This window comes from Indicator indicator, chromosome 2, assembly GCF_027791375.1.
Source record: "Indicator indicator isolate 239-I01 chromosome 2, UM_Iind_1.1, whole genome shotgun sequence".
Taxonomy (NCBI): Eukaryota; Metazoa; Chordata; class Aves; order Piciformes; family Indicatoridae; genus Indicator; species Indicator indicator.
Genome location: NC_072011.1, coordinates 2,286,909 through 2,299,876, shown reverse-complemented (window position 1 = coordinate 2,299,876; position 12,968 = coordinate 2,286,909). Strand labels below are relative to the sequence as shown.

Genomic DNA, 12,968 nt, shown 5'->3' with positions numbered 1-12,968 from the left:
TAACAGACACATCTCTGTCTGTCCACATATAAATGGTAACAGACACATCTCTGTCTCTCTACATATAAATGGTAACAGACACATCTGTCTCTTTACATATAAATGATAACAGACACATCTCTGTCTCTCTACATATAAATGATAACAGACACATCTGTCTCTTTACATATAAATGATAACAGACACATCTCTGTCTCTCTACATATAAATGGTAACAGACACATCTCTGTCTGTCCACATATAAATGATAACAGACACATCTCTGTCTCTCTACATATAAATGGTAACAGACACATCTCTGTCTCTCTACATATAAATGATAACAGACACATCTCTGTCTCTCTACATATAAATGGTAACAGACACATCTCTGTCTCTCTACATATAAATGGTAACAGACACATCTCTGTCTCTCTACATATAAATGATAACAGACACATCTCTGTCTCTCTACATATAAATGGTAACAGACACATCTCTGTCTCTCTACATATAAATGATAACAGACACATCTCTGTCTCTCTACATATAAATGATAACAGACACATCTCTGTCTGTCCACATATAAATGGTAACAGACACATCTCTGTCTCTCTACATATAAATGATAACAGACACATCTCTGTCTCTCTACATATAAATGATAACAGACACATCTCTGTCTCTCCACATATAAATGATAACAGACACATCTCTGTCTCTCTACATATAAATGATAACAGACACATCTGTCTCTTTACATATAAATGATAACAGACACATCTCTGTCTCTCCACATATAAATGATAACAGACACATCTCTGTCTCTCTACATATAAATGGTAACAGACACATCTCTGTCTCTCTACATATAAATGGTAACAGACACATCTCTGTCTCTCTACATATAAATGATAACAGACACATCTCTGTCTCTCTACATATAAATGGTAACAGACACATCTCTGTCTCTCTACATATAAATGATAACAGACACATCTCTGTCTCTCTACATATAAATGGTAACAGACACATCTCTGTCTCTCTACATATAAATGGTAACAGACACATCTCTGTCTCTCTACATATAAATGATAACAGACACATCTCTGTCTCTCTACATATAAATGATAACAGACACATCTCTGTCTCTCTACATATAAATGATAACAGACACATCTCTGTCTCTCTACATATAAATGGTAACAGACACATCTGTCTCTTTACATATAAATGATAACAGACACATCTCTGTGTCTCTACATATAAATGGTAACAGACACATCTCTGTCTGTCCACATATAAATGATAACAGACACATCTCTGTCTCTCTACATATAAATGATAACAGACATCTCTGTCTCTCTACATATAAATGATAACAGATATCTCTGTCTCTCTACATATAAATGATAACAGACACATCTCTGTCTCTCTACATATAAATGATAACAGACATCTCTGTCTCTCTACATATAACTGATAACAGATATCTCTGTCTCTCTACATATAAATGATAACAGACACATCTCTGTCTCTCTACATATAAATGATAACAGACACATCTCTGTCTCTCCACATATAAATGATAACAGACACATCTCTGTCTCTCTACATATAAATGGTAACAGACACATCTCTGTCCACATATAAATGGTAACAGACACATCTCTGTCTCTCCACATATAAATGATAACAGACACATCTCTGTCTCTCCACATATAAATGATAACAGACACATCTCTGTCTCTCTACATATAAATGATAACAGACACATCTCTGTCTCTCTACATATAAATGGTAACAGACACATCTCTGTCTCTCTACATATAAATGGTAACAGACACATCTCTGTCTCTCTACATATAAATGATAACAGACACATCTCTGTCTCTCTACATATAAATGGTAACAGACACATCTCTGTCTGTCCACATATAAATGATAACAGACACATCTCTGTCTCTCTACATATAAATGGTAACAGACACATCTCTGTCTCTCTACATATAAATGATAACAGACACATCTCTGTCTCTCTACATATAAATGGTAACAGACACATCTCTGTGTCTCTACATATAAATGGTAACAGACACATCTCTGTCTCTCTACATATAAATGATAACAGACACATCTCTGTCTCTCTACATATAAATGGTAACAGACACATCTCTGTCTCTCTACATATAAATGATAACAGACACATCTCTGTCTCTCTACATATAAATGATAACAGACACATCTCTGTCTGTCCACATATAAATGGTAACAGACACATCTCTGTCTCTCTACATATAAATGGTAACAGACACATCTGTCTCTTTACATATAAATGATAACAGACACATCTCTGTCTCTCTACATATAAATGATAACAGACACATCTGTCTCTTTACATATAAATGATAACAGACACATCTCTGTCTCTCTACATATAAATGGTAACAGACACATCTCTGTCTCTCTACATATAAATGGTAACAGACACATCTCTGTCTCTCTACATATAAATGATAACAGACACATCTCTGTCTCTCTACATATAAATGGTAACAGACACATCTCTGTCTCTCTACATATAAATGGTAACAGACACATCTCTGTCTCTCTACATATAAATGGTAACAGACACATCTCTGTCTCTCTACATATAAATGGTAACAGACACATCTCTGTCTCTCTACATATAAATGGTAACAGACACATCTCTGTCTCTCTACATATAAATGGTAACAGACACATCTCTGTCTCTCTACATATAAATGGTAACAGACACATCTCTGTCTCTCTACATATAAATGGTAACAGACACATCTCTGTCTCTCTACATATAAATGATAACAGACACATCTCTGTCTCTCTACATATAAATGGTAACAGACACATCTCTGTCTCTCTACATATAAATGATAACAGACACATCTCTGTCTCTCTACATATAAATGATAACAGACACATCTCTGTCTCTCTACATATAAATGGTAACAGACACATCTCTGTCTCTCTACATATAAATGATAACAGACACATCTCTGTCTCTCTACATATAAATGGTAACAGACACATCTCTGTCTCTCTACATATAAATGATAACAGACACATCTCTGTCTCTCACATATAAATGATAACAGACACATCTCTGTCTCTCTACATATAAATGGTAACAGACACATCTCTGTCTCTCCACATATAAATGATAACAGACACATCTCTGTCTCTCTACATATAAATGGTAACAGACACATCTCTGTCTGTCCACATATAAATGGTAACAGACACATCTCTGTCTCTCTACATATAAATGATAACAGACATCTCTGTCTCTCTACATATAAATGGTAACAGACACATCTCTGTCTCTCTACATATAAATGATAACAGACATCTCTGTCTCTCTACATATAAATGGTAACAGACACATCTCTGTCTCTCTACATATAAATGATAACAGACATCTCTGTCTCTCTACATATAAATGGTAACAGACACATCTCTGTCTCTCTACATATAAATGATAACAGACACATCTCTGTCTCTCTACATATAAATGATAACAGACACATCTCTGTCTGTCCACATATAAATGATAACAGACACATCTCTGTCTCTCTACATATAAATGGTAACAGACACATCTCTGTCTCTCTACATATAAATGGTAACAGACACATCTCTGTCTCTCTACATATAAATGGTAACAGACACATCTCTGTCTCTCTACATATAAATGATAACAGACATCTCTGTCTCTCTACATATAAATACCATCAGACATATCTCTCTCTCTCTACATATAAATCCTATCAGACTATCTCTATATATAAAAGCTGTCAGTCAAATCATTGTCCACAGTTTCTCTGATTAATATTTTCTTTTCCCCTTCAAATTTTCTTAGATTTTTCAAGTGCAGCAAGAAATCTTTTCCATTCATAAGTGACACTGTCTCATGATCACAGGGGCCTTGTGTATCTTTATTCATTATGACATGGGAGCTTTGAGTGTTCCTCTTTCCCAGAAATGTATTTTTGATAACTTGGGGCCTAATTAAGCTCCTCTGGAAGTCCAAAGGGAGGTCTTTGCACTTAAAGCAGTGCAAACAACAGCAGTGAGGCAGTAAGTGAAGTGATTGATCTTAGAGTTCTTACACCCTTCATGACCACTCTGGTTTTCCCTAGACACAGTACAGGAGGTGAAATGAATTCCATGAAATTACTCATATTTTAGCTGGAAATACAGGCAGCTATAATTATGCATTGTTGAACTTCATCTTTACCACTGTGTGGTTTGGAAAATGTTCTTCTGCAGATCAAGTCTCAAGTTGAGGGCATAACAATGTGTTCACGTTGTGAAAACATCACACACAATACCTTAGTTCCCATCACACAAGGTTTCCAGAGAATGTGGTAAAAAAGCAGTTATTCCTGCTCTTTATTTATGATAGTAAACATCTAGGTTGGTCCTGGCTAGAAGTGCACCCCCTCTGTCTCCTCTGTGTGTGCTACAAGCTTCATGTTGTCTCAGTTCACGCCACATAGCTTTGAACACCACACTGTGCAGTGCCCTTTGTGCTTTCCCCTATACCTTTCACCTGTGTGCACTGCCTCAGTAACAGCTCCTTCTGTAGAAATGTTGAAGAATTCTATCCTCATTTATTTCCATTATTGTTTTTTTTCTATTCTATAGGGATTGTTTTTTTTCTATTCTATAGGGTTTGGGTTTTTTTTCCATGCTCTGCTCAGAGCCAGAAACAATTGCAATGCTTCATCCCTGTGGTGGGTTGAATTTCCACCCCCAAATTAAAATTTGCCAGACCAGCTCAGTTGGAAAGCAAATGAAGCTCTATTTACAAGCAGACTACAATCTAGAACTATGAAATGCAATGAATATGTACAAAATATATAATATTTACAGGTATTTACAATTTATAAACAGCACAAGAACCCTCCCATAGACAAAACCAGGGAGCTACTAATAGCTTCCCCCTCCCCTGCTCCCTTTCCCCCACTCTATACAAGGTAAAAGAGAGAGATGGAAGAGCAGAGAGTAGCTTGTTAGTACTTAACCACAACAAGAATGCAGCCAAGGTCAGCAACAGCCAAGCAAAAGCTACCAGCTGGTATCTGCTAGAGGGAAGAAGCCAAAAAGAGACAAGAGTTAGTTTGTAGAACTATCTTTCTGTTAGTTATCAGGCCAATGGGATTATTTAGACCTGATCATTATTTTTGACATCCAATGGTAATTTATTTACATTCTACCACTTCCCCACTCAATCTGTGGAAAATTTTCCCAGGCATCAGCCTAAAACTGTCACAGTCCCCCAACTCCAGGAAAGGAAAGTCTCAAAATGTCACTTGGAAGGTTCTTATTTAAGAATCTAAATGTTTTCCAAAAGCTATAAATGAATTAAAAAAAAAAAAAAAAGTTTAGGGTAGAGATCATTCTGTAGCCTTAGCTGCAGGAATCATTAACATTTTCTATAACCAAATGTATTTATCTAGAGATGCCACTACTGCTTTTCAGGAAAGCTACCAGTCACAGTTACAAAATTTACCCATCAGCACAAACCTTCAAGTCCTACCACAGAAAGTAATCCCAGTCTCACAGTGTATCAGAGGTTGGAAGGGACCTCCAGAGGTCATCAGGTCCAACCCTCCTGCCAGAGCAGCATCACCCAGGGGAGTCTGCACAGGAATGCATCCAGGTGGGGTTGGAAAGGGTTTGGATCCAGAGCAGGATCACCTAGAGCAGATCACACAGGAACACATCCAGGCAGGTTTTGACTATCTCCAGAGAGGGAGACTCAACAATACCCCTGGGCAGCCTGTATATATAGAGGTCATTTCTGTATTGTATTTGATTTGATTACATATTTGCCATTGCCAGTAGATCATGCTGATCACTCAACCACTCATCTCTATTTGCTTGATAGGAAAGATGAAATATCCACAGAGAAAACAAGTGGCAAAAAGCTGGAAGACATTACTTCCATTTCTACAGGTAAAATCAAAACAGCTTGCTGTGTGTCTGCCCCTTAAACACAATTGCTAAAACCAGAGATTCACACACCTTAGAAGGCTGAAATTTCATGAATGCAGCAGAAGCATCACAAGCTCAGTGCAGTGGAAGTGTTTTAGCCAAATAATCTCTAACAAGTGTTGTTTTTAATTTCTTTATATCATGCTTGCTACTCAAATCCTAGAATCATAGACTGGTCTGGGTTGGAAGGGGCCTCTGAAGGTCATTTAGTCCAACCCCCTCTGCAGTGAGCAAGGATAGAATCACAGAATGTAGCATCCCAGGTTTGTTTCAAAGTCTGGACGTGGATGTGCTTTCCTAGTTTCACCTTGTGGTGGGTTAGGTAATCAGGGCCCCAACCCCCAATGTGAATTTGGAGAATTACCCCAAAATCACAGCATCACAGTATATCAGAGGTTGGAAGGGACCTCAACAGATCATCAAGATCAGGTCCAACCCCCCTGCCAGAGCAGCATCACCCAGGGGAGTCTGCACAGGAATGCATCCAGGTGGGGTTGGAAAGTCTCCAGAGAAGGAGACTCTACAACCTCTCTGGGCAGCCTGTTCCAGGGCTCTGGCACCCTCACTGTAAAGAAGTTTCTTCTCATGTCGAGCTGAAATCTTCTCTGGTCAAGTTTGAACCTGTTGTTCCTTGTCTTATCGCTGTGAACCACCCCAAAGAGCCTGGCCCCCTCCACTTGACCCCCACCCCTCAGCTATTGATAGACATTGATCAGATCCCCTCTCAGCCTTCTCTTCTCCACACTAAACAGCCCCAGGGCTCTCAGGCTCTCTTCCCAGGGGAGATGCTCAAGTCCCCTAAGCATCCTCCTGCCTCTCCCTTGCACTCTCTCCAGCAGCTCTCTGTCTCTCTTGAACTGGGGAGCCCCAAACTGGACACAGGATTGCAGCTGTGGTCTCAGCAGGGCAGAGTAGAGATTTAGAAGAATTTCCCTAGCCCTGCTGGACACACTTTGCTTGATACATCCCAGTCTTGACATGGATATGTTTTCTTAATTTCACCTTGTGGTGGGTTAGGTAATCACCCCCACACCCTCCCCTCCCTCCCCCCAACATGAATTTGGAGAATTACCCCAAAATAAAATTGCCAGGCAGCTCCAAAGGTTTTGGGAGCAAATGAAGCTCTATTTCCAAGCAAACGAAAATCTAGCAACATGAAATGCAATGAATAAGTAAAATATATATACACAATTTATAAACAACACAGAGACCCACCCCCTTCCCTCTGGACAAAACCAGGGGGGCTACCAATAACTCCCCCCCTATGAATAGTGTTGCATAATACAATTTTTTAAAACAATGACAGAAATTTAGGCAGTGGAAAAAAAGAAAAAAATAATCTATAAATATGACAGTTTTGGCTCTAGGAGGAAACACCCCACAAACATATTTTTGTGAGGGCCAAATGTGAAAGAATCTTACTGAGAGTAACCTGCAACATGGTAAATTTGCTTCTAGCTGGAAAACTCCACCTGAGCCTCCTGTTACTTTAAACTGAGCCACAAAGAAAGGTGGCTGTCTCACAGTGGCATAGATCTCAGCTGGCAAAAATCAAGCTCAGATATTTCATAGAATCACAGAATTGTCAGGGTTGGAAGGGACCTCAAGGATCATCCAGTTCCAACCCCCTGCCATGGGCAGGGACACCTCACACCACAGCAGGTTGCTCACAGCCACATCCAGCCTGGCTGCAAAAGCCTCCAGGGATGAGGCTTCCACCACCTCCCTGGACAACCTGTGCCAGTGTCTCACCACCCTCGTGGGGTAGAATTTCTTCCTAACATCCAATCTGAATCTACCCTTTTCTAGGGTTTTTCCATTCCCCTTGTCCTGTAATTACCTGACACCCTATTTGGTGCCACATACTGCAATATGACAGGAAAGGATCAAATATTGTTATTTCATTCAATTTCACTGATGAATACTCACTCTTATTTTTGCCTTCAGTCACCCATATGCAACACTAATGATGCTTTGACCAGGATAAAAAGGTCATCCACTGTATAAAGAGTAGCAGCTTGTCCCATGTCCTAAATCACAGAATCACAGAATAAACCAAGTTGGAAAAGACCTTCCACATCATCCAGTCCAACCTATCACCCAACATCATCTAATCAACTAAACCATGGCACTAAGTGCCTCATCCAGTCTATTTTTAAACACTTCCAGACATGATGACTCCACCACATCCCAAAGGCCAATCTCTCTTTCTGGGAAGAATTTCTTCCTGACATCCAGCCCAAACCTCCCCCGACACAGCATGAGACTGTCCTCTTGTTCTGCCCCTGGTTGCCTGGGAGAAGAGACCAACCCCCACCTGGCTGCAACCTCCCTTCAGGGAGTTGTAGACAGCAGTGAGGTCTCCCCTGAGCCTCCTCTTCTCCAGGCTAAACACCCCCAGCTCCCTCAGCCTCTCACCACAGGGCTGTGCTCCAGAAGTCCTGACCACCTGTCACTCAAATACATTCTCCCTCAGAAAAGATTCCCCAGGAAGCTGACACATGACCAACAGAGAGAGGGGAAGAGTTGGGATGTGAAAACCTCTTCTTACCTGATTTTACTTTAATTCCCTTCCAGGTTCCCCTGGCACAGCCCTCTCTCCATACGCACCACTACCTACTGGCACGCTGCTGAATGAAATTGTTAATGACACGAAGACTCCTGTGAAGGTGAGAGCAGCCTCTTTCCTCTTCCACTTTCTCACTGTTCTCTTCATTTTCAGCTCATCTAGCACAAAAGAGGGTGAATCCCTATAAGCACATAATGCTATGCTTAGTTTTGGAAGCTATCAAAACCTAGATGCTCTTTATGGGACAGATGTCCCTGGCAGCCTCATGCCAAGCAGAAGTGGAAACCTCACCTCTCAGGCTGATGAGATTGCTGCTCTGTTGGGCCAGCTCCTTCTTTTTGATCATTTTCTTGTGGTGTTTGTTTATCCAAGGTACAAAAAGCCTGGCTGAGGGTAGAATTATCCTTCAGCAAATAAAAATATTTAAAAGTGCTTACAGAATAAGGAAACATTGCTGATAAGTATAAACATACAATCTATAAGCAGTACATGCAGTAAAGAAAAACTTGGATTTACTTCCAAGACCTTCATATTTTTTAGCAGGCAAACTTTATGAATAAAACCTTCCAGGGTTCTATAAAAAGCCCGAAGGACTTATATTATTTTTATTATTATTGTGTGGGTATAATAATAATCAGTGGAAATCAGGGGTGGTGTATGTTAACATTAGTTAAGATTAGGCATTGGAATGTGCTGCCCAGGGAGGTGATGGAGTCCCCAAGCCTGGATGTGTTTGAAGGTGGTTTGGTTGTGGTGCTTGGGGCTATGGTTTAGGGGTGAGCCTTGCAGAGTAGGGTTGTGGGTTGGACTTGGTGATCCTGAGGGTCTTTTCCAACCTGAATGTTTCTGTGATTCTGTGATTTATGCATGTCCAAAGACAGCTCTCAAGTCACAGTAATAAAAACTTGTTTGCTGAGGCAGAAGAATCATCATGGAATCATAGAATGGTTTGGGTTGGAAGGAACCTTAAAGATCAGCTAGTTCCAACCCCTCTGCCATAGGTAGAGAAATCTTCCACTAGACCAGGTTGCCCAAGGTCCCATCCAACTTGAAAACTTTCAGGGAGGAGGGATCCACAACTTTCCTGGGCAACCTGTTGGGAAAGGTTGGGAAAGATCCTGGGGATCATTGAGTCTCACCCTGCTCTGCAAAGCTCACCCCTAAACCACAGCCCCAAGCACCACATCCAAACCACCTTGAAACACATCCAGGCTTGGGGACCCAACCACCTCCCTGGGCAGCACATTCCAATCCCTGACCACTCTTGCCATGAAAAAAAAATTTCCTAATGTCCAGTCTAAACCTACCCAGTGGCAGCTTGAGGCCATTGCCTCTTGTTCTGTATGGTTCAGAAAGTAATTTTAGGGACAGACTTAAAAGGGAACCCTTCTACCTATTAAATAGTGAAATACTTACTCAGCTTTATTTCTCCCTTTCTCTCCTCTCTTCTTTTCCAGGAACTAGGAACAAATACAGTCCCAGAACTGCCTGTGGAGCAAATGGTGGAGTTCAGTGTCACTCTGACTGACCAGGAATTCACCCCTGAGCTCAGCGACCCTGACTCCCCCCAGTACCGCCAGCTCGCCGCCAAATTTCAGCGACAGGTAAGGAGGCTGAAAGAGTGGCAAAGCCTTGCCTTAGTGCCTTGGCTGAGATTGGTGCTGTGAAACTACCTTCCCCACGAGGCAGAATGAGAATCTGCTGCCCTCACTTGAAACAGGTAATCCCTGTTTCCTCAGAACCTTGCTTTCCCCTCGTGTACGCTCAGCTTTTCCCCCTGCTTCAGGCCATCTGTTCAGCCACTCAGCTAACAAGCCAAAGCCCTGGTCAGCAGTAAAGCCTCAGAGAACAGATGAGCAGAGTAACTTTAGGCATATCATTTGTGCTTAATCAGGAATTCATGGGCACTACTTTGTCACAATTTCATTTCTAGGCTGAACCCAATGAGAAATGCAATATCGATGTTAAAAATAATTAGCTGCTCCTTCCTGAGCCCTTTTTCAGAGGATTTCCAGCCATTTTGTTGTGCATTCCCATAGTTTCTGTAAGAACAGGAACTGGGCAGGCTGAGAGCTGGGTGCAGGCAAACCTCATGGAGTTCAATAAGGACAAGTGCAAGGTCTTTCATCTGGGGAGGAATAACAGCAGGCACCAGGACAGGTTAGAGGCTGCCCTGCTGGAAAGCAGCTCCATGGAGAAAGACCTTGGAGTGCTGGTGGGCAGCAAGTTCTGCATGGGACAGCAATGTGCCCTGGTGGCCAAGAGAGCCAATGGGGTCCTGGGGTGCAGCAAGCAAAGTGTGGCCAGCAGGGCTGGGGAGGTTCTTCTGCCTCTCTGCTCTGCCCTGCTGAGACCACAGCTGCAATCCTGTGTCCAGTTTGGGGCTCCCCAGTTGAAGAGAGACAGAGAGCTGCTGGAGAGAGTGCAAGGGAGAGGCAGGAGGATGCTTAGGGAACTTGAGCATCTCCCCTGGGAAGAGAGCCTGAGAGCCCTGGGGCTGTTTAGTGTGGAGAAGAGAAGGCTGAGAGGGGATCTGATCAATGCCTCTCAAGAGCTGAGGGGTGGGGGTCAAGTGGAGGGGGCCAGGCTCTGCTGGGTGGTTCACAGTGAAAAGACAAGGAACAATGGAGACAAACTTGAACAAAGATTTCAGCTCCACATGAGGAGAAACTTCTTTGCAGTGATGGTGATGGAGCCTCGGAACAGGCTGCCCATGGAGGTTATGGAGTCTCCTTCTCTGGAGACTTTCCAACCCCACCTGGATGCATTCCTGTGTGGACTACCCTAAGTGATGCTGCTCTGGCAGGGGGGTTTGACCTGATAATCTCTTGAGGTCCCTTCCAGCCTCTGATATACTGTGAGAATGTGATCCTGTGATGTGTGGTTCTTTCATATTATTACTAATAATCATAGAATTGTTATGGTTGGAAGGGACCTCAAGGATCATCCAATTCCAAGTCCCCTGCCATGGGCAGGGACACCTCACACAAGATCAGGTTGCTCAGAGCCACATCCAGCCTGGCTGCAAAAACCTCCAGGGATGAGGCTTCCACCACCTCCCTGTTCCAGTGTCTATTAACTGAATATTCAGCTATCCATTTAACAGAGAGCATTTAATGACTTGAGGTTCCCAAAAGGTTTTCCTTGTCAAAACAGCCCCAGCTTCTCATCAGCTTCCCAGACATTCCTTAGTGCCAGCCATTCCACCATTCTGGTCCAGATATGCAGGCTAACAATGGGGAAGGATGTGTTGGCAGAGCTGACAAAAAGTAGCTCCTCTGGAGATTTCCATTATTATCCTCAAACAGAACAGCCTGCAGACTTTTTGTTTACTGCACATAAAAATGATAGAATTCAGGAATTTGACCCAAGCTATTTCATTAATTGGAGGGGGGAGAAGTGCAAAGCTCCTTGGTTGTTAAATGATTTTCCATTGTCATAAAATTTCAGCTGTCACTTTAAAGGGTCCTAAGCTGTTCTTGAATAATGCTGAATAAAATATCCTCTGTAGGCCAGTACCTTAAAACATATCTGATGTGCTTTCCTCCAAAGACAGAACATGGAGGCAGAGAGCAATGTTGATCCCAGACAGTTTTACAAGTGCACTCTAAAGGTGCAGACAAAGATTGAGGAGGTTAAACCAAGAATTAGAACCTTGTACCTGAACTCCTGCACAAATCCCAGAGAGGCCATTGCAAAGATTGAGGACTTGGAGTTCCAGGCTCAGTTTCTAATTCATTGCAGGACACAGCCAGAGGGAAGAGTTACAGCAGACATTGCAGTGCAGATGTTCAGAAGCTCATCTGTGTACTACAACATACATTTAAAACCACCAGAGGAACAGGATGCATTGATGCTTTTGCTAGCCAGTAAACCAAGATTCATTTGGCAGATGTAGGAAATAAGGCTCCAGCCAGCCTGATGTAGTGTGAGGTGTCCCTGCCCATGGCAGGGGGGTTGGAACTGGATGATCCTTGTGGTTCCTTCCAACCCTGACTGATTCTATGATTCTATGAAATGGGAAGCTACATATAAGCACAGAGTTAAAAGCAAGCACCGACCTCATTATGGTGTAAGAAGAGGCTGAAAAGAGCCTGTGCCAGCAATCAGCAGGTAGAACATGGCTAAAAGGGGATTCAGTTACCTAAACATGGATATCCGGCACTATTTTGGTTGCCCCAGGATATCCAACACATCTGTAAGGGCCTCTCAAATGTGAGAGAGCTGCATTCTTTCCAATTAGCAACTGAGCAGAAGACAACCTTAAGGTATCCAAAGTAATGATGCTTGCCTGGGTGTAGGAGAATTAATTGCAGGCTAGTGATTCAGGGCCCTAATCTCTGTGACTTTCAGTAAACATTACTCACATGAACAACATTTT

General features: G+C 42.0%; 1 protein-coding gene across 1 annotated transcript in view; it reads left to right on the top strand.

The window, feature by feature from the left end:
• Positions 1–12,968, top strand: part of IMPG1 (interphotoreceptor matrix proteoglycan 1) — an 81,951-nt gene that overhangs the window by 26,557 nt on the left and 42,426 nt on the right. Inside the window, exons 5-7 of the mRNA XM_054399151.1 lie at positions 5,912–5,979; positions 8,596–8,687; positions 10,045–10,191. Coding sequence (XP_054255126.1) covers positions 5,912–5,979; positions 8,596–8,687; positions 10,045–10,191 — 307 coding nt within the window. The remainder of the gene's footprint in view (positions 1–5,911; positions 5,980–8,595; positions 8,688–10,044; positions 10,192–12,968) is intronic.